The sequence below is a fragment of the Dysidea avara genome, chromosome 9 (assembly GCF_963678975.1).
Source record: "Dysidea avara chromosome 9, odDysAvar1.4, whole genome shotgun sequence".
In the NCBI taxonomy this organism is placed as follows: Eukaryota; Metazoa; Porifera; class Demospongiae; order Dictyoceratida; family Dysideidae; genus Dysidea; species Dysidea avara.
Genome location: NC_089280.1, coordinates 15,445,036 through 15,465,541, shown reverse-complemented (window position 1 = coordinate 15,465,541; position 20,506 = coordinate 15,445,036). Strand labels below are relative to the sequence as shown.

General features: G+C 37.7%; 2 protein-coding genes and 2 long non-coding RNA genes across 7 annotated transcripts in view; 2 read left to right on the top strand and 2 right to left on the bottom strand.

Moving 5' to 3' along the window:
* The first annotated feature begins 2 nt into the window (after positions 1-2).
* LOC136267509 (TNF receptor-associated factor 4-like) lies at positions 3-1,410 on the top strand. Its single transcript, XM_066062675.1, has 2 exons — positions 3-180; positions 250-1,410. Exons 1-2 carry the CDS (start codon positions 3-5, stop codon positions 1,338-1,340), a joined length of 1,269 nt encoding a protein of 422 aa, XP_065918747.1. The 3' UTR covers positions 1,341-1,410.
* A 4,023-nt stretch (positions 1,411-5,433) lies between these two features.
* LOC136267416 (NLR family CARD domain-containing protein 3-like) lies at positions 5,434-16,053 on the bottom strand. Its single transcript, XM_066062569.1, has 3 exons — positions 15,899-16,053; positions 13,205-13,468; positions 5,434-9,617 (listed from the first exon to the last, which is right to left on the bottom strand). Exons 1-3 carry the CDS (start codon positions 15,972-15,974, stop codon positions 5,692-5,694), a joined length of 4,266 nt encoding a protein of 1,421 aa, XP_065918641.1. The 5' UTR covers positions 15,975-16,053; the 3' UTR covers positions 5,434-5,691.
* On the top strand, positions 16,021-20,164 carry LOC136267419 (uncharacterized). The gene is made up of 4 exons (XR_010706670.1): positions 16,021-16,246; positions 19,046-19,129; positions 19,184-19,292; positions 19,932-20,164. It is a non-coding gene; the product is annotated as an uncharacterized lncRNA (long non-coding RNA).
* Positions 19,509-20,506, bottom strand: part of LOC136267420 (uncharacterized) — a 24,895-nt gene continuing 23,897 nt past the window's right edge. For 3 of the 4 annotated variants that reach the window (XR_010706674.1, XR_010706672.1, XR_010706671.1), the window contains exons 2-3: positions 19,915-20,019; positions 19,510-19,868 (exon numbers count right to left, since the gene is read on the bottom strand). This is a non-coding gene — a long non-coding RNA (uncharacterized lncRNA). Of the gene's footprint in view, positions 19,869-19,914; positions 20,020-20,506 lie in introns of all 4 variants that reach the window. The other variant, XR_010706673.1, reaches the window with a different exon arrangement.

Genomic DNA, 20,506 nt, shown 5'->3' with positions numbered 1-20,506 from the left:
GTATGGCCACACCCAATGATGAGATTGGCGCTCGGATTGGCGGGTATGAGTATCATTTTGTGGATACACCATCAGATGAGCTGATATGTAAGATATGTTACTGTGCAAGTAGAGAACCACATCTTAGTGAGTGTTGTGGGTATACATTTTGTCGATCTTGTCTTGATGGTACAAAGAAAGGTGAACAGAGAGCTAATGTATGTCCAATATGTCGCAAAGAAAACTTTGTCACCTTTTCTAACAAGTAAGCTGATCGAGTGATTAGAAGACTCCATGTGTTTTGTACTAACAAGACAGAAGGGTGTGAATGGAAGGGTGAAATTAATGATGTTTCTAAGCATATTGACTACTGCCAATTTAAAGGGGTATGTTGTTCTAAAGGCTGTGGACAGCAATTGCTACGTCAATATCTTTCCCTACATGTTACATCAGAATGTCCAAACCGTAATGTTAATTGTCAGTACTGCAACATTACAGGAGAATATCGGTTTATTAAGGGTCTGCATAAGGAAGAGTGTGTGAAAGTGCCTGCTCCTTGTCCTAACAACTGTGAAGTTGGTAACATCTTGAGAGAAGATATCAATGATCACCTTAAGGAGTGTCCTCTGGAGGTGATCCGATGTGAGTATCGTGAAGTAGGTTGTGAGGAAAGGTTTCTTAGAAAGGATCAGGAAAAGCATGATAAGGAAATGATGGAAAAGCATTTGCTCTTTACTAAGATAAAGTTAGCTAGCTTGCAAGAGAAGGTCAATGAGATTGAACTGGCATCTCAGAAAAGAATCGCTGACTTGGAACATGAATTTCAACAAAAGTTAGAATTGTTTTTTGGTAAACAAACTATGAAACACTATGAAAACATAACCACAATAGCATCAACAAGTGATCAAGTTCTTCCAGTTATAGTGAAGATGTCAGATTATGCTAACAAGAGGAGTAAATTTATTGAGTGGCGTAGCGATTCATTTTATACTCATCATATGGGATACAAAATGTATTTGACTGTTAAAGCCGCTGGTTCTTATCTGTGTGTGGCACTGTACCTTACGATAGGTCCATATGATGATCATTTGAAATGGCCACTTGGGGGAAATTGTACTGTGAAATTGTTAAACCAAGTCAGTGATAGTGATCATCATTCAGGTCCAACAAGCTTAAGTGCCTCCATCATTGGTATATTTAAAAGCATAGTAAAGGTCACTAATCAGGATAGACTTGTTTGGGAGAGCAACAAGTTTATTAGCAATGAAGACCTCCACATGGTCACCAGCTCACATCAGTACCTGAAACATGATAGCATTTTCCTTCATGTGGACTACAAACAATTTTGTCATGTTTTGTAATAAAGATACATTGTAGTCTACTCTATATACACTGTTATTAAATGTGTGCAAGTTGAATAAACATTTAGTGTGCCAGAGGTGTTGGTGTTGCATTGCTGCAACTGTTAGTGTAATAAGTGGCATAAAATGCATGCAAAGAAATGGTTTTCATCAAGGAGAAATAAAGGATAATCTTTACAGTGGTGAAGATTGTAAACACCACTATGCATATTCTCTCTCATTCTGTCATGATTCGCAACACCAAGATGGGTTGACTGCCTAGTCTGCACAACACAGTATGGGCATGCAGGGGGATTCAATGTAGCCAGCAATTAGCTGGGACAAAACAGTTACTTAACCCTGTTGGTCATGTTACCAGGGATGACTACAGGGAAGCTTGCTGACTATTTGTGCTTCAAAGCACGGATCCCTGCACATCACACACACACACTACGGACAATATTGATGATTCCTGTTGTAAATATGAGAGGACAAAGGTAAGTCTATGGTGTGTGCATTGTATGTATGTGCTGTGGTATGCCAAAAGGCACCTGTTGGGCTAAAACAACATTTAGTAGCAAAAAATCTTGGCTATAATTAAGTTATGCTGGTCTGAATGCACCATCGGTCAGTTAGCAGAAAATTCCACTGATTTCAAAAAAAAATTGTAGCAACCTATTGGAAGTATTTTGGATTACACTGATGGCACTTTTGGGCTTGATTATACTTAACTACTATATTCCATGGTGCCATGAAGGTATTGTGAGGCTGGCTCTGCTTCTGGTCAATAATTTTTTGTGACCAACATGATCTAAAAGAAGATTTTGTAAAACACATGCATGTAAATAGGATCATGAATATTCGGACTTTCTGGCCCAAAAATATTACCCAACAACCAGCCTTACTTTTCTTTCATAACAACTTGGCAAAATTGGTTGGGCTTAGCCAAGCAATGCTTCAGAGCAACCCCAACAACTTTCTATGAAATTTTAGTTCAACATAAATTTTCATGATGGCTTGATGCATGGTAGCTTCAGTGCTTTAATTTCTGAATGTGACTTAATAAGGTAACCTGGCCTCACTGGAATTTCTAGAACTTACAAGTAGCTTGTACTTACAAAACAATAAACAATTGAATCAGTAAACAATTTTAATGAGATTTTGTAAGGTCATGTAAAGCTGTACACTGTATTCATTTTTGGGGAGATTAATGATTATTGAGGCTGAGTTGGAGTGTGCTAGGAACTCCTAATTTGAATGGTAAACATGCCAGATGGTGGAACAAAGTTCATGGCAGTGGAATTAGAGAGGTGGATATCATTTATAGAGCAAAGCAGAACAATTGTCATACAGATGCACTGTCTAGACAACCAGTGCTATCTCCACCCTTGGAAGATGACTGTGCCGAAGAGGTTCAAGTGGCAGTGATCACCAGCAGAGAAGTCAACAGTGATGATAATACCATTATCTTTTGTCAAGACCTCCTCTTACTGCTGACACTTCACCAAGTTTATAGTGGATGAACAGTGCAATGATGACTCACTAGGGCTAATCATAATGTATTTAAAGGATGGTAAGCTACCGGACAAAGAAGATGTAGCTAAGAAAGTAGTAACTAAAGCTTCACTGTATACTGTGGTTGATGACATATAGGTCCCAAGTGTGGAGAGATGCCAAGAGCAGTAGTTCCTACAGCTCTTCATCAGCAGATTATGGCAGATTATCATAGTGGAAGCCTCGCTGGACACTTTTCTGTGCCGCACCTTTACAAGACACTTGCTCGAAAATGGTGGTGGAAACACATGTACATGCAAAGATAGTATGAGGTACGTTCAGAATTGTCTAAAGTGTGCTATTGTTGAAAGGATTGGCAGAAAGCAGAAACCACCATTGTATCCAATTCCTACTGAGCGCCCCTTTCAGATTGTTGGAGTGGATATAATGGAGCTACCAGTGACAACAAAGCTCCTGACCAAAAGGCCGAACGAATTGCTCATTTGTTGTTGAAGAGATTGTCCCTTTCTTTAGTGTACCAGAGGTGTTGCTTTCTGATAGAGGCACAAATCTACTATCTCATCTTATGAAGGATGTTTGTGTGCATTATTAATTGAACACCATGCACAGCTCATCATCCTGAGTGCGACGGTGCAGTGGAAAGATTTAATCAAACGCTTAAGACTTTGCTGAGAAAACAAGCAGGGACTTATGGAGTACAATGGGACCGGTATATCTATGGAGTTCTTTGGGCTTACCGTAATACTCAACATAGCTTGACTGGAGAAAAGCCATCCTATATCTGATTACCAAGAGGAGATGGTGACAGCAATATCTACAGAAAGAGCATTAGCCCTGAAAGTCAATCAACAATCTCAACAACGATACAAACAGCAGTATGACAAGAAGATGACCACACCAAAACTAAGAGTAGGTGATTAGGTCCTAGTCTACTTTCCACAAGAGTAGGCTGGAAAGTTGAGAAAGCTATCACAACCATGCCATTGTCCTTATAGGATAATATCTAGAAATGATTCAGATGTGACTGTGAAGATTTACTTTCCTGAAGATCAGCAAATCCAAGTTCATCAAAGCAAGGTTGTACGTATGATCTGAATCATTTCCCCAAGGATTTTATTGGTATGGGAACAAGAGACATGGACCACCAAAGAGAATGCAGAAGAAGTTAGCACATCCTACTTCAGAGTTTTACAGGTCACCAACTAATGAAGCTAACGAAGATGCTGGTGATGATCACTAAATTGAAGCTACACCTAGCAATGGCGATCAGCTGGCTGCTACAAGCAGTGATATAGAAGAGCATATGCAGATGCCCAGAATAACCGGTTGCAAACAAACTAAGAAGTTGAACAGAAATAAGCAGGAGACTGCAGCCACATCCAACCTAATTCAGCACCAATACAACAATTTTATAGTAGGTCTTGCGCCATTATTCTCTTTGATGCAGTAACCAAGTGTGAAGGTAAAGAATAAAAAGCAATGAAACAAGGTAAGCCCAGTGGATGCATTCTTGAGTTACTCCAATAAAACATACAATTACTCTAATAGAACAGACACCTATTAATACTCTAATAAAACATACACTTTAATGTCAAAACCCTCTGCTACTTATAGTCAATACTAAGTAACACTGTAATGTATACTACTTAGTATACAATAACTTAATACCTTACAATGCAGAAGCACTACTAGGCATATGTAATCTCTTCAACAACATTCAGTCGATGGGTTGTCCATGATGCCACATACTCTGCTGTAAGTTTCTTCCATTTTAACTCCTACTCTGCAATATCACGAAAGAGATAGCACTAGTACTATACTAATTCTTGCACTAAACATATAGACCTCACTGAAAATCTAGTCTCCGGAGATTATAGACTGCTTTCCTGTAATTGTAAAAGACAATTGCAATTCCATTGTGGCATACTTCATTAGACAATTACCTGTTCTCATTCAGAATAATTATATGAGCAATAGTACATTTCATTCTTACAGTCTGTGAAATGTATATGCATGCAGTGGGGTTGAGGTGACTGATTCGAAGCTAAAAAGTTGATGCATATGCATTTAAATTGAATGCAGAGGAAATTCTGGATCCCAGCTGTTGTGGTACCTTTAGTGCACATGCATGCTTGGATTAGTCCCAAGATTCTGAATCTCTGCATTTACCTTCTCATGTGTTGTGTGTGCAACTGGATTGACACTTCTTGTACATGTACTGCTGTTTGTTTATAATGCTGTGCAATGGGCTGAACATACATGAAGACGAAGCATAATGACCACTTTACTTTCCATTAATTGATGATAGTTGGGGGCATGTTTGGATGAAAACATTTAAGTCTGACACTATTCTTTCTTTTGTATGTGCTTCTTTCTCTTCTATATACTACATTATCAGTGTCTGGGGTTGAATATCTGTATATTATGTATGTAGGTGCATTTGCTTCACGAAGTGTAACATTTATAGGTATAGGATATGTGGGATGATGGCCTGATGCATGGGCTCCCAACAATGCAGACTAGATGATATAGCATGTTAAAATTGTACTGCACAGTGACATTAGTCAGTTCAGTTTTCATTTTGTAACTATATCTCCACTTCAATGACTATCTCTACAACAGCATATACATCATGTGCATGCAGTGCACACACATGCAAGGATATGATGGATACATGTGTCTATCATTTTCCCATGCACCTAGAATGTATGTAAGTCTATATTAAATCAGAAGAAACAGCTGAAACATTACATAAAATTGACATACACCATAATGATGTGGATTTACTACTGTGCAGCAATACATGATACACATTTTGTAGTTCTGAGACATAATAATAATGCAACATGAAGCATTATTAGCCCCGCAAACCACAACAATACATGTGTATCCCATAACCAGGAGAAAAGTGCAATATATCCACTCCCTTGCTTCTTCTACAATTGTTTATTCCACTGATTTTGTCATAAGCAACCCTACAGCCATCACTGTCCACTTTCAGTACAAGTTTGGTCAGTGTATCGTTGTCACATAATGCAGTCAGCAAAGCAGTGGTAAAAAAAAGCCTATCTCGAAAATAACACTTGGTAAGATCTAATGAGTGGAGGCTTGAATTCACTGAAATGGCTTCTAAAATGGTTTTCTCTCCTTCACTAAGGCTTTTCCTTAACAAGTCAAAATCCATGGCTACATGGCCTCTTACTCTAAATGTATTATTACAATCACCTTCCCTATTGTCAAAGGAAACACTAAGGCTTTGAAGTAATGTGTTCATTTGTACAGCTTCTCCTATTGCCTTTGCTCCCTTATCTGTGATGCAATTTCTTAACATATTAAATGTTATTAGTGTCGGCTGTGTTCTAAGACAGTTACAAATAGCTACAGCTCCTTCATCAGATATTTCGTTGTCAGAAATATTTAGTTTTCGCAAAGTTGTGTTAACTTGTAATGCCAGTGCAATGCTTAGTGCTCCTTCACTATTTATACTGTTACTGGACATGTCAAGATCATTTACTGTTCTATTTACTTGTAGAGCTTCTGCGATACTCTTTGCACCCACACTAGTAATATTGTTCTTGGATATGTTGATCAGCATTAGTGCTGTGTTGACTTGTAGAGCGTCACCAATATAAAGTGCTCCCTCACTGCTGAAATTGTTATCAGACAAGTCAATCTCTGTTAGCATAGTATTTACTTTAAGGAACTTGCTAATGATCAATGCTCCAGATGATAAGTTGTTATTTGACATTCTAAGAATCTGTAAAACTGTATTTGTTTGTATAGCTTCAAAGATCACTTTTGCTCCTTCACAGGTAATACTGTTACCTGAAATATCAAGTTCTACCAATGCTGTGTGCACCTTAAGACATCCACTAATGGCCACTGCACCATCATAACACAAGTTGTTATTAGAAATATTAAGGTTTACGAGGATGCAGTTTACTTGTAAAGACTTTGAAATCTTTCTTGTTCCCGTACTGTCAATTTTATTACATGCCAAATTAAGATGAGTCAAAGAAGAATTGATTTCAATACATTCACTTATTGCTAATGCTCCATCATCACCTATATTGTTGTCTGATATATCAAGTTTTTGTAGAGTGCAATTCATCTGCAAGGATTCTGAAATTTTCTTCACTCCTTCACTACTAAGGTTGTTACTTGACATAATAAGCTCTTTTAGTGTTTTATTCTCCTTAAGGCTCTCACCAATAGCTAATGCTCCATCTACAGATACTTTACTATGCGAAATATCAAGTATTTCAACTGTGGTGTTATGACAGAGAAAGTCTGATATTACACATGCTCCAGCATCACCAATATCATGATAACGCCAACCGCATAATTGTGTTGCTCTGCTACAAAGATCAAATCCATGCTGAAAACTATTCCACGACAATGACAATACCTCAAGACTGTTATTATACTTAAGGCCACTACTGATGACAACAGCATCCTGGTGAGTCATTAAACTATAGGTAATGTCAAGCACCTTTAAATTCTTGTTAACACAAATAACATCTCTGATTTTTTCTGCACCTTTACTGGTTATTGTGACTTGCATCATTTCTAGTATCAATAAAGTATTATTCAACATCAGACTGTCACAGACAGCAACTACTCCTTGATCATGTATGTTGTTCATTGAAATATCAAGTAGCCGGAGGTTTGTGTTTACTTGGAGAGCTTCTGCAATCATTTGTATTCCCTCATCAGTGATCTTATTTCCTTTCAGCCGCAATTTTAGTAGTGGAAGGTTTCTCTTTAGACAGTCACTTATAGCTACAGTGCCATTTATAGATATTTTATTGCGACAAAGATAAAGAGCTTGTAAGCTAGAGATGTCTGTTGCATTAATGGACTTGTTAAGGGTGACCTTTTTAGTAATGCTATGTGATGTGTCAACTGCTCCAGGTTTCTTCTCAAGGGATGTTGTGCTCACACCTAACATGTTAAATTGTTGCAGTATTTCATTAACCAGTTCATTTGTTCCTGTATCACCAAGATGGTTACTACTCAAATCTAACATTTGCAAGTTTAACAACTTGTTGGTCATACCCTTTTCTACATTATTACTAACAAAAGAACCCCAAAATGATGACAGTTTATTACTACAAAGGGAAACAGCCTGTAAGGATGCGAACTTGTCCCTAAAGTTCGTAAAGAACTGATGTATAATCTTTGTACCGTCATTTCCTATAGCACAATCAACAATTTCAAGAGATTTCCATTTGTTTGGATATTTTATCATGAAAAACATCAGAGACATAATATGATGTGAACGTAAATCAAAATAATTATACATTTTAACTGCACCATCACCATAAATAGAAACAGGAAAAATATTAGTGCTATTGACTTCCCAATAACACTGAAATAAGTGCAAGTACCTTAAGTTATTATGATGCACCTCAAAAACATAATTAGTGGGTAAAGACTTTATTAACTGGGAAAGGCCCTTTGATTTTATTCCAACAATTCCAGTATACATCACCCACATGAAACTAAAACGGTTGGACCAAAATGTTTTGGTTATCAGTAATGACTGCTGTTCATCATCAAGCAAAGACACATGGAGGGCAGCTAAGTATGCTTGCATGGCGTAGTGAAGAAAAATGATATTTCCACTTCCTTTCGAAGAATACTGCTCTACAACTTGTAGTAAACCAAATCCATTAATAGCTCCACGTAGCCTGTCAATGTCAGGACACATTTGTTTCACCTCACCATATGTAAATACCAATTTATCTTCCTCTAATCCTTTAAAAGCTAACCGAGACAACTGGTGTACAAAGGTAAGAACATGTTTAGGTAAATCTACCAATTTAGTTATTCCTTTCAATGAATATTCCTCCAGTTTTACTAACTCTTGATACACTGTGTACAAAATTAGCAATTCAGCACTTTCTGTTAGGGTTTCAGGTAGGCTATGATGCTTCAGTAGATAAAGTAGGATACTCAGATGAATAGGAGAATAAGTAACATCGTTGATTATGAGATATTGAGTAAGATACTTGTCTAGTTCAGTTTTCTTTTCAGGCAACCCTTCAAGTGATTCTGAAATACAGACAGTTCGCTCTTCATTAGCAAAGCCTAGGATTTCATATCTTTGGTCAACTAATGAATGTACCAACATCGTAGCACTTGGTCTTGAAGTAATTACTACCTTACTTTTGGGTAGGCATTGGCCACGTATTAATTTATCTATAAACAATTTCAAGTTACTACCAGCAAGGCATCCATCATATCCATCTATTATGAAAACTACATTGGATCCCTTTGACCTCTTAAGTTCTTTAGCTGCAACTTCTACTTCACTTTCACTGAGTATTTCACACTGATCATTCAAATATTGGAGCATTTCATTAACAGAGGAAACAGAATGCAAGTTATGGTCATGACTACACAAGAGAAATAACACTTTCACACGTTTAAATATTTCAGAAGTTGCCCAGCGAAAAGCTATTTCCTTAGACAACACACTTTTACCTATTCCAGGTGCACCTTCTATTAGAATACATTTCTGAAAAGAATGAAATATGTCTTTGATTTTTCTGGCATTACTACTTAAAGATAGTTTATCTATACCCAAAGAACCTTCTTTGAGGCGCAAAGACATGTTGCTTATTTCTTGTTGTGTACATTGACTGTTATGATGCATTAGTGTAACATTAGCAGATGTCTTGAGATGACTGGATGGCCAGTCCTTCCCTTGAGGCTTGTACCTGGTCTCCTTGTACATGTCACGTAAGGAATCAGACATGAAATCAAGTCTTGATGTCACTACAAAACCAAAACATATGTACATCGACATGATTGTTAGACACAGATGTCCATCAACTACAAATTTAGCATGCAAAACACTAACCAAAATGTGGGCTCATAATAAGGACCATGGTTTTTTCAAACATCCTAATAACACACACACCAAAAAACATCTTGGAAAGCATTCTTCAACTCAAATCAACCCTCTAGTGGTTCTTTGCAAGGAGTATAGGTCCACTAGTAAGTATCAAGTAGAGAGGAAACAGTAAGTAAAACTGAAATTAGCCATTTTGTTCATATTGATATTACTATTATTCATATTACTATTTCATAACAAACTTTATGAGGAGAATCCTGGGATAAAAAGTAGCAAGATTTGCTGACTGGATAAGTGTGCACATCTGTTATTCACTTTTGATGTAATGAAAACAGCCCAAAACCAGCCAGTTTCAAAATGCCATTACACATGCATAGCCATAGAAGATTGTGCTCAGAATTGGGTTTGCTGGCCTTGTTGCAATGGAGTCTGTTTAGGAAGCCTGAAGGTTTTGTTACCAGGAGGTTTTTTCAGTTTTATGATTCGGCTGCTTAATCAAAATACTCTAATAGAGCAGTCATGCAGATACTCTAATAACAAGCACACAAAAAAAATTTTCAACTAGAGTAGGGACCATAGCACATTGATAAAAAGTACTGAAACAAGTTGGAGTAGTCCATGATATTAAATCACAGTAAAACAATAAGAAGTGTTATATCCCTACTGTGCTCAAGATACTGTAACGCAAATGCACAGTGGGGACATAACACTTCTTATTGATTTAATATCATGGACTACTCCAATTTGTTTCAGTACTTTTTATCAATGTGCTATGGTCCCTACTCTAGTTGAAAATTCCAACTTTTTGTGTATTTGTTTGTTGGCTTTTTTTGTAAATAATTGGTGAACCCACGCATACCGCATCTGAAATGGCGCCGCACGCCCCAGCTATATCAATTATCGTCTGAAAAGTGAAGTATCCATTACACTTCGTTGTCAGCTATGTTAAACCCGTTACACAGCATTTCGAATCAAGAACTGTTCGAAAAGCACCTCTGCAATCCCTGCATACTGAAAGAAAGAAAGAAATGGTGCCACGCGCCCCATTTATATCAATTATCGTCTGAAATGTGAAGTATCTATTTCGCTTCGTTGTTGGCTATGTTCAACCCGTTACACAGCAGTACGAATCAAGAACTGTTCAAAAAGCACCTCTGCTAACAAAATAGCCACTATGAAAAATACAGACGATTTCCGTTATGAAGGGAAGCTATGACGTGCTACCACCAAATCGACACTTTTCGCTGTCAGCAAAAATGAATGGGACACAAAGGATGATACTGGTAAGTCCATGAAGAAAGCATTGTACATACTGCAGTACCTCTCGGGCCAAAGCAACGTCGAACAGTGAAAAAAATCAAGCCCGTAGCCTCAGTCGTTATCGAGTTACACTTGTCTGAAGGCATCAGTCAGTTACTTACTTACTCAGTCAGTCAGTAGAAAATTCCATTAAATAAATAAAATAAAATTCCGTTGCAACTTGTTGAAGGTATTTTGGGTTGATCTGAAAGCTTGTTTGGGCTTAGTTTTACCTAATTAATACTGCCTCATCGTCAACAGGGAAAATTGAGGATGGTTTTTGGGCGATGTTACTTCGTGAGCCACGCCTACTCCTTTGTGGTCCCTACTATACAGTACGATACGATACTATCGTACTGTATGATGCAGTCATTTGAGAATAAGAAAGCATGCATTAAAGTTGACTATAGCAATGTAAAATTCTAGCCCACATTAAGGGACTCTGTATAGACATTTGATAAGCTAAGTTTCTTGTGTATATACACCAAAAGGTTGACTGTACATAAGTAGACCAAACAATCCATATCAATAAAACAAATTATGGATTAGAAAAATTGGAAATTTCAAAAGGGTAGTAGAAAAAACCACAATCATGAGTGTGGCATAACTTATACTATACAAGTGTAAGGAAAAATTAGAAATTTTACACATGAGTATAGAGATCATAGAAATAAAAGGCTATTATGAAACAAGGGAGATCATCTATACTTGCAGCTATACTAGTTGACATTTAATCCCTACTTCAGTCACATACAGCCTGTCAATGAGCGATATCCACAATGATGTTTCGGTTACATTTCGTGTTATCTATGATGTCACAAAACAAAATGGTTGCTGTAGTGTGGGGGCTTTGTACAGTGAGGTATTGGGTGAGATAGTGTTCCCTATGATAGCTTTCATAAATTCGAAAAAGGGTGCATATAGTATATAATGCAATACAAATAAGCCTATTTGTGTCCGAATTTAATATTTTCGGTCTGCTTTCCTTGTTGGAGCACATTTTGCACTGTCACAGTACATGTACTACTTCTTACCTTTAATATTATTATTATCTCGTGGATCCATGTGTAAAAAACTACAGACAACATTCATTTCGAATATTGTGTGCCAAAGTCTCTGAAGCCCCTGCACTAACATAGCCATTTTGTCAATTATGATATCAAATTTCATACTTGCAACGTAAAGAAACGCTATTGCGGATATCGCTCATAGTATAGCTATGACTGAAGTTGGGATTAAATAAAAATGTCCAATAGTACAGCTGCAGGTATAGATGACCTCAATCACCTCACCTGTTTGATTGCTTTTTATTTCTATGATCTCTATTCAAATATAAAATAATTTTCCTTTTAATAACATTAATTTAATACTGGTGAACCATCATATAAGGAAAGAATGGTACCAGATACATTATGAAATTTATTGAGCAACTGAGCGTATGCCCAGACCATCGATCACTGAAACACGGAGTGACCATTTCACCTATGTTCCACCTGTTATACAATTGTAAAATCCAAGAACAGTACGAGAAGTGCCTCTGCAATCAGTCCAGTCACTATGGAAATTGCAGTTGAACACTGACCCCAACTATCAATTACTGAAGGCAAGCAAACTAGCCACTTCACTTCAGTTTCCTATGTAGGTTCCACCCATTACACAGAGTACAACGTTACAAACAAAGAACAGTATGAGTAGTGCTTCTGCAATGAATGCAGTCATGCTATTAAAAATACTATGCTGAAGCCATAATACATTACCTTGAATCAACACCTATGCGGTAGTCGAGAAAGAAATTGATAAGTCAATGATGCATGCATTATAGCTGCTACAGTTGATGAAAAGGCGTGTCTCGGGCCAAAGCGACATCGAACAGTGAAGGAATCAAGCCCATAACCTTAACTATTGCTTGGTTGAAAGGCATCAGTTAGTGAATTACACCTGTAGTAGAAAATTCTGTTTAATAAAAATAATAAAAATTCATAGAAATTTGTTGGAGGCATTTGGGATTGTTCTGAAGACATTATGGACTTGACCATGTCTACTGATACAGTCAAGCATGAAGGATAAGTGAGGCTGATATTTTTGGACATGAAAGCCCAAACTTCCATGATCCCTACTATACAGTATTATTGTACTGTATGATACGTGCTACATCACATGATGCAGGAATGTTTTGTATGTGATTGTATGCCAGTACTAGAATGCTAACCAGCATAAGCACCACTCAATCCCAGTGATGCAGTAGCTGAATCAATTGCTTTGAATAGCTTCTCCCATGTTGCATTCACATCAATCATTAGCCACTTTTTCCAAAGGTCATTACAGCACCTGTTAGCATCAGCAACATTGTTCAGTTTAATGACATCTAGTTGTCCTGGTTCAATACCCAAACATATACCAATCTCTTTCCAGTAGGCAGCATATCGTGGGGTGACCAATCTGAGCAGCTCTGCTAGTTCCGGTCTTTTAGTCTCTATGTAAAAAATACACACTGCATACAAGCAGAAATAATTTACATATATACACATGTAAATAAAACACATAATTATGCATATACTACCAAAAGGGCCAGAGGAAGTATTCCTCATTCCAAGCTGAGATGTCACTTTGTGTTGTCTTTAATATCTCCCTTTATTAATTCGATGGTTTTCGATTAAACTAATTTTACATTACTGTATTTGACTGGTTAATAGCTGCAGCTCATACAGTAGCTGCCCCCAGATGGTAGCCACTCAACAGCCTAGAGTTATAGTCATAAGAGCAGCCCTCAGATGAGCCATGGCTTGTATCTGAATATACTGATGCAAGACATGTTTGAAGTAGAAACTGGGCAAAGCATTTGTTTTAAGCTAGGAAATAGCATTTTTGAGAGAAGTATAAAATGAATGATTTTATTGAAGGATTAAACAAGGTCAGTCACTCGTGAATCCATATAAATGCCATAGGCTGCTGCCACACAAGCCCATAGTAGTCACCCTCGGATAGTAGCCGCCTTGGCATAGTAACCACAGGGTTTTCCTTGCTGAAGTCTATAGTAGTTGTGGTTATTAACCGGTCAAATATGGTGCTCTGGCATGACATTTTGTGGAAAGAGTCTTGCATACTATTTTAAGCTCACTACGTAATTTGCCTTCACGTGCCATTCTCATCATTAAGGCATCAGAACCAAAACTCTTAATTACAATACGGTCACTGGATAGCAACATACAGTTGAACTTCTCTATAATGGACACTAGGATTAAGAATTTTTGGCCACTTTTTTGCTGTAATACCGAGGTCTTCCTTTTTCAAAGGCAAAAAAAATTTTTGACTAGACCTTTTAGGGTTAAAATTTTTGTCCTCATTATGAAGGTGTTTTCTCTTGTGTCCTTAGTTTGTTAAGAGAGGCTCCACTGTGTGCTCACTGGTAAAGTCAGGCTGTTTGTTTAGGTCATCCACACAAAACACCACATCTTTAAGTATCCAATCAACTCAACTGAGTAACACATGCCTGTTGTGTCACTTTCAAAATATGGATACATTAGCAGTTTCACCAGACAATTTAAATGGTTTCACTGACATAGGGAAATTACTCTATATGCCAGGATGAATATAGTAAGACCAATTATAGGGGACCCCACCAGAAATATCTAATTGATAATGAGAAGATCCAACAAAGGCAGCAAGATGGGTCATGGGCAACTATTGGCTTTACTAGCTGTACTTTTAGTGGAGTATGCACAATGTAACATGTAGAAACCTAAAATCAGCTATCGGTTAGGCCACCATTAGTTGATAGCTTGTTTCCCGTCCCCCGCCCGTATCACTTTTTAAAGAACTGATTTATACATTGTGTAGTTTGTATGTAAACTGATTTATACATTGTAGGTAAACAGATGTAAAGTTTGTATGTAAAAATTTAAGTTGTATTCTCATAATGAATAATAACCGCCCACCTAGTCTGGCAGCGCCCACCCCTTCGCTTTTAGAGTAAGGGTCTGGTAACCGTAGTATACGATACTTGTGCGACCGGAATTCAAATGTGGTTTCAAATTGCACATGGCGTAATAATTACCTGTTCAGGCTGTTGTAACTTGGCGAAGAAAGCACAAAACTTTATACTTCTTAACATAAATCTTTATGGCATGTGTATCTCGGAATCTTGCTCGGAGAGTATCAGTTGCTTTCCAACTGTTCCGAATCTGGTCGCCATGGCTATTGTTTTATTCATGGCGCAAACTACACGTTTTACGTCACAAATACTTATTTAAACTGGATACTGCGATTTGATTGGCTCTACCACTACAGTGGTAGTAGCACAAGTACCATATGCTACGGTTACCAGACCCTTACTCTAAAAGCGAAGGGGTGGGCGCAGCCAGACTACCGCCCACCCGCATGTGATTTTAGAATGGGAGAAACAAGCTATCAACTAATGCAAGGGGGTGACACACAGGCACTCACTGTAGGTAGGTCTGCGACCGTGGTAGTCAAAGGCCAAGGTCATCAAAATCGTGCCAAGTCAACGGTCAAAATTTCCAACCCACAATCGAAAAGTACTGAAATATCGTCGCTAAGTCACCGGTCAAAGATCGAAAAAGGCTCTTAGTCACAGGTCAAAGCAAAATTTCGGCCGGTCAAGACTTTGACCACGGTCGCAGATCTACCTACAGTGAGTGCCTGTGTGTCACCCCCTTGTAATGGTGGCTTTAACTATCAGGTTTTTAAAAATCGGATATCGATTTTGCCTAAAAAATGGGAATCGGTACAACACTAGTATAAATATAGATGGTTTTGGAGGCACTACACCGAGAGATTTAACATTCATGATTAATTTTATGGGCACACATAAGGCATTATATGGCATCATAGATGTGCTTTCTATGATGGCATGTAGCACGAGACCGCACAACACAGCGCTTACTTAAGTCGTCGTTCTTGAAATCCGCCAGCGGATCCAAGGATCCAAGACTATGAGGCATAAATAGAGAGGGCAACATGTCGAAAAATGAATCTCTCACGTGACTGATACCACAATATAAACGAAGTTGCTACAGATCCGACCAGTCGGACACAAATTTTAAGCGCCTGACTAGAAGTCCGACCAGTCGGACACAAACTTTAAGCGCATCGCTAGAAGTCCGACTCAAGTTGTTACGTGATCTTTGTTCTTCATCGTTTTTACTTACTCCGAGACTTAGCTACTCTGAGGGGAATTTCAGATTTCTAACAAGGCGTACGTGAGGAAGGAAATCAAATAATAGGATATGAGGTATGGAAGTAACCTTGTCAGTAGATAGGTGTGCAGATCTGCACCGTGACGTGTTTCACTTGTCTGTTCCTGGGTGCATTGTAGCTAATACCATAGATAATCGATTATCTATGCTAATACTGTGAAAAGAAGTGGATCTTCACAGATGTACAGTTAACTTGGCTTGGCTACAGTATCAGAGATCCTTGTAGTGTGTAGAGGATGCATGGTTGTATCAATATTTATTGTGAGTTCTTCAAATTGTTCTAAGTAGCAGTGTTGTATAAATCATAGATGCTTTTTGTCAATCACTGAGTAGGGTATGGTACTGTTTAAATCCCATGCACATTATAGCTAGCCTTGACACTACCTGTCTAGGTATGTAGTGTTAGGCGAGGCAAACTTGATTGCTTGTTTCTCATCCACCAAAATTCAGATTTCCATGTGGGTGGTAGGTCCTTATTCATTATTAAAGAAGTACTCTAAATTAAGCTGTCTGTTATTATATACGTTAGCTGAAGCCTGTTAAGTAACTATTACTTACATTTTACTACCATTTCTGAGGTGCAAATGAAATTTGCTGTGCTATAAAAGGATAGCCAGCCTTCTTAGCATCATAATAAGTTTGCACGTGGTTGATAACAGCAGTAATGAAATTAGAAGCGGTGGGATAAAAAAAGGGATGTGGGTAGGGATGAGAAACAATCAAGTTTGCCTGGCCTTAGGTAAAGAAACAAGTTCTCAACTACCAGCCACCTGTGTAAGCCTGCATCCCGGCCTGTGTTTAGGGTTTCTATCACTGAATGAGTAGTGATAAATTGTTTAGCAATAGACAAGTCATACATTGTCTAGTCTTGTTACAGATTAAGCACATGGTATTATATAATATAAATACCGCATGCTTATGACATGATGATTGTGGGATTACAACTATACCACATCAGAGGAAGTTGGACGCACTTTACATGCCACTAAAACAAATTACACAAAATCCCTTTTTTTTTAGAGGAGGTTAATACATCGCAATCTCAGAATAACTCACTCAGCTATTTCATGTTTCGTTAATAAAATACGTACGTGAAGGCTGGTGAAGTAGTGTACACTAAACCGCAACTTATTAATTTCACCCGGAATTCAAGCACTGCCAAAGTACATTGCCTTGAAGCTTACACAAAGGACGATCTCAATATCTAACGATCCCCAGCGATCCCCACCATTTTTCAGTTTTGTATTGCGACTATTGACGATCACGTGAAATACCAATCAAAGAATGCAATTAAAGTACAGCTCATGTGAACGCATCCAACCTCCTCTGATACTAGATCTCCTACTATTGATAGTGATCTTAAAAGTCACCCTAGGCTATCTATAGTAACCTTGAAGTATTTATTATAACCTTTTATCATGTAAATAATAAGGTCATGAAGTATACCTTAGCTATATGTTAGGGACCTACTTTACATGTTTACTATAATGAGGTGGTCATATTAATGAGGTCACTGCTAGTAAGATGCTAACACAGCATCAAGGGGCAAGCATGCTATATTATTTTATCATTTACATACTGATGGATGCATATATACAAACATACATACATATTAGCGGCACATACTTGTCATTTATGTGGGGTTCACGGGCTTGCCCAATCATGAGGTGATCTTAATAATGAGGTCATGAAGTACACCTTAGCTATGTTTGGGACCTACTTGACATGGTCACTACAATGAGGCAGTCTCATTAATGACATCCTGAAGTACACCTTAACTATGTTTGGGACTTACTTGACATTGGTCACTATAATTAGGTGGTCTTATTGATAAGGTCGTGAAGTACACCTTGACTATGTTTGGGACCTACTTGACATGGTCACTAGAATGAGGCAGTCTTATTAATGAGATCATGAAGTACACTTTGGCGGACCTACTGGATATGGTCACTATAATGAGGTGGTCTTATTAATGAGGTCATGAAGTACACCTTAGTTATGTTTGGGACCACTTGACATGGTCAATATAATGAGGTGGTCTCATTAATAAGATCATGAAGTACACCTGTTTGAGACCAACTAGAAGTGATCAGGTAGTCATATAAAAAGCGGTAGCTGCTAATGGAGGTTTTTCTGTGAGCTAGACAATTTTATGCAATATTTCATTTGATGCTACCAATCCAATAAAAATCTGTGGTGGGGTTACTGAATAACTGGTAAGCTGTGATCTTGCCCATGGTTGTATACTACATTCATCAAACGAAAGTCAGCAACGCCAAAACAATTTTACGGTCAGCTTACTTTCTGGTCTGTTTAAGACAGTTGTCATTAGCATTGATACATCACTGTCATGGCTGGCAATGACTCAGTTAACTGAAGGGTAACACTCAATGCTAGGTAGTACACACAGTTTTCCACTTGTTAGCTTACTTTGTAGACAAGACAAACATAATTGGGTAGCTACTTGATACACTAATGTCACAGTGTGGCACTAACATGGGTCTCAATACTAGTAGCCACAATTTGCCACTTCCTTTTGTTCTTTCTTCACTTGCTTTGCCAAGGTATTGGTGACTAGCATGTAACCGTTTAAGAGGTAGGATGCGGTAAAATAACTATGCAACAGACTGGTATACTTTGAAGTTGCTATGACAATTTTTTGTAGATACTGCTAAAGCTCTGTGTGAACAGTAACCCAGAGAAAAAGCTTAAAGGCATGCTGGCTGCCAGTGTAAGCCAGATATGCTGCTGGATATAATTCTTGGTTGTTTTGTGCATATGTCTACTTGTGTTCAGTGAAATATAGTAAAGTTATGAGCATCCTTTCTTTCAAGGCAAGAACTATCCAGTGTCAAGTTACAGCTACCACAAGTATAGTACCAGTTAAAGAGGATAAAGAATTCTGAAAACAACAAAAAGTGTGTAGCTATTTAAAAATGTTGCACAAAACTAATTTAACATCTCAATGACAGCAGTGATGAGAAGTGAAGAGGAGTCAGATTTGAACCACCGTGCTTGAAGCAGTATGATAAACAACCTCAATTGATGAGCTTCAAAAACAGCAAAAAGACAAGAAACAAAGTATGTGAAACCTCTCCACATAAATTTTCTATTCGAATAGTTGTGAAGAAAATGACTGATTGTTTGATTATACTTTAACCACGAAAAAGCAGTAAAAGTAAACCTGAGAGCTATTTCTATCTCTTTTAAAAATGAATTTTCCAGTGTGATTATGTCACCTTGTTCACAATCTTCAAGCTTCAAAGTTGGTTTCATCCTTAAATAGTGTGTTTATGAATCAAATTGTGTCATGCGACGAAATAGACAAATTCAAAATAATCATTTCAGCACTAATTTGTAGTATCACTGTCTGATTCTTAACCCGGGATGGGATCTTTGATGTACAGCGATTTGTACAAAAATTACTTGCACGCACTGCAACATTACAGGGTTTTAGTATAGTATACTGTAAATATAATGATAGGGCTGGATACCAGGTTATGGTGTACTTTGAACATAATGACACCAAGACGAAGATCCAGTACAACAACTACATATAAATAATACATCATTTGTCAATCTTCTTCGGCATATCAACTCTCACGACACATAGCTGTGGTAGACAAGCGGTTACCTAGCTTTGGACCATGATGTTACCTGCATTAGTTACATGTACAAGTTGTAATGCAGTTTACATGCTTACTATTTTATTTTATGTAGTACTTGTCCAGAATGAACATTGTCTACATAGCCCTGGAACAGTCAGGATAACCAAATAAACGTGAATCCTGATAGTGCTAAGAAACAACTAAAAGACAAACAAAAATGTAAAGTTATACATACATACAGCTTCAGTGACAAATATTAGATGTATGCATGTTTTCCAGTTTGTTGTACAGATTCAAACAAAATAAATAAAAGCACTGTTTGGAGTTGTAGTGTTTGGAGGGTTGTGTGTGCTACCAGTAGAAGGTTAAGCATAGTTAAAAGCAACTCCATGGTTTCATAGTAGCTTGACAGATAAGTTATCCGTCCTTAACAGCCATCAAATGGATGTGTGTGTACTGTGTGAACCTTATTACTACTTCAAGTATTTACATAGCTAATGATGTGTACTTTCTTGGTGGCCACTTCAACTTAATTGTTTACAGGCAATATCTCAAACACAACATTGGTAGGTCAGCAAATAAATTTAAATATTTGTATAGCAATCAGTCTAAACACAGTACAAACTACAAAATACAAGCAATTGTGGTCTTGATGAAATGTCACAAGCTTGTTTGCAGCCTATTGTG

Excerpts from the sequence above, each read along its gene's own strand:
- LOC136267509 (XM_066062675.1), top strand. The coding sequence starts at position 3 with ATGGCCACACCCAATGATGAGATTGGCGCTCGGATTGGCGGGTATGAG. Across the intron at positions 181-249 it reads TCTTGATGGTACAAAGAAAG|CTGATCGAGTGATTAGAAGA; the intron begins GTGAACAGAGAG and ends CTAACAAGTAAG.
- LOC136267416 (XM_066062569.1), bottom strand. The coding sequence starts at position 15,974 with ATGTTGCCCTCTCTATTTATGCCTCATAGTCTTGGATCCTTGGATCCG. Across the intron at positions 13,469-15,898 it reads TTTCAAGAACGACGACTTAA|AGACTAAAAGACCGGAACTA; the intron begins GTAAGCGCTGTG and ends TTTTTTACATAG. Across the intron at positions 9,618-13,204 it reads ATTGAGTGGTGCTTATGCTG|TGACATCAAGACTTGATTTC; the intron begins GTTAGCATTCTA and ends TTGGTTTTGTAG.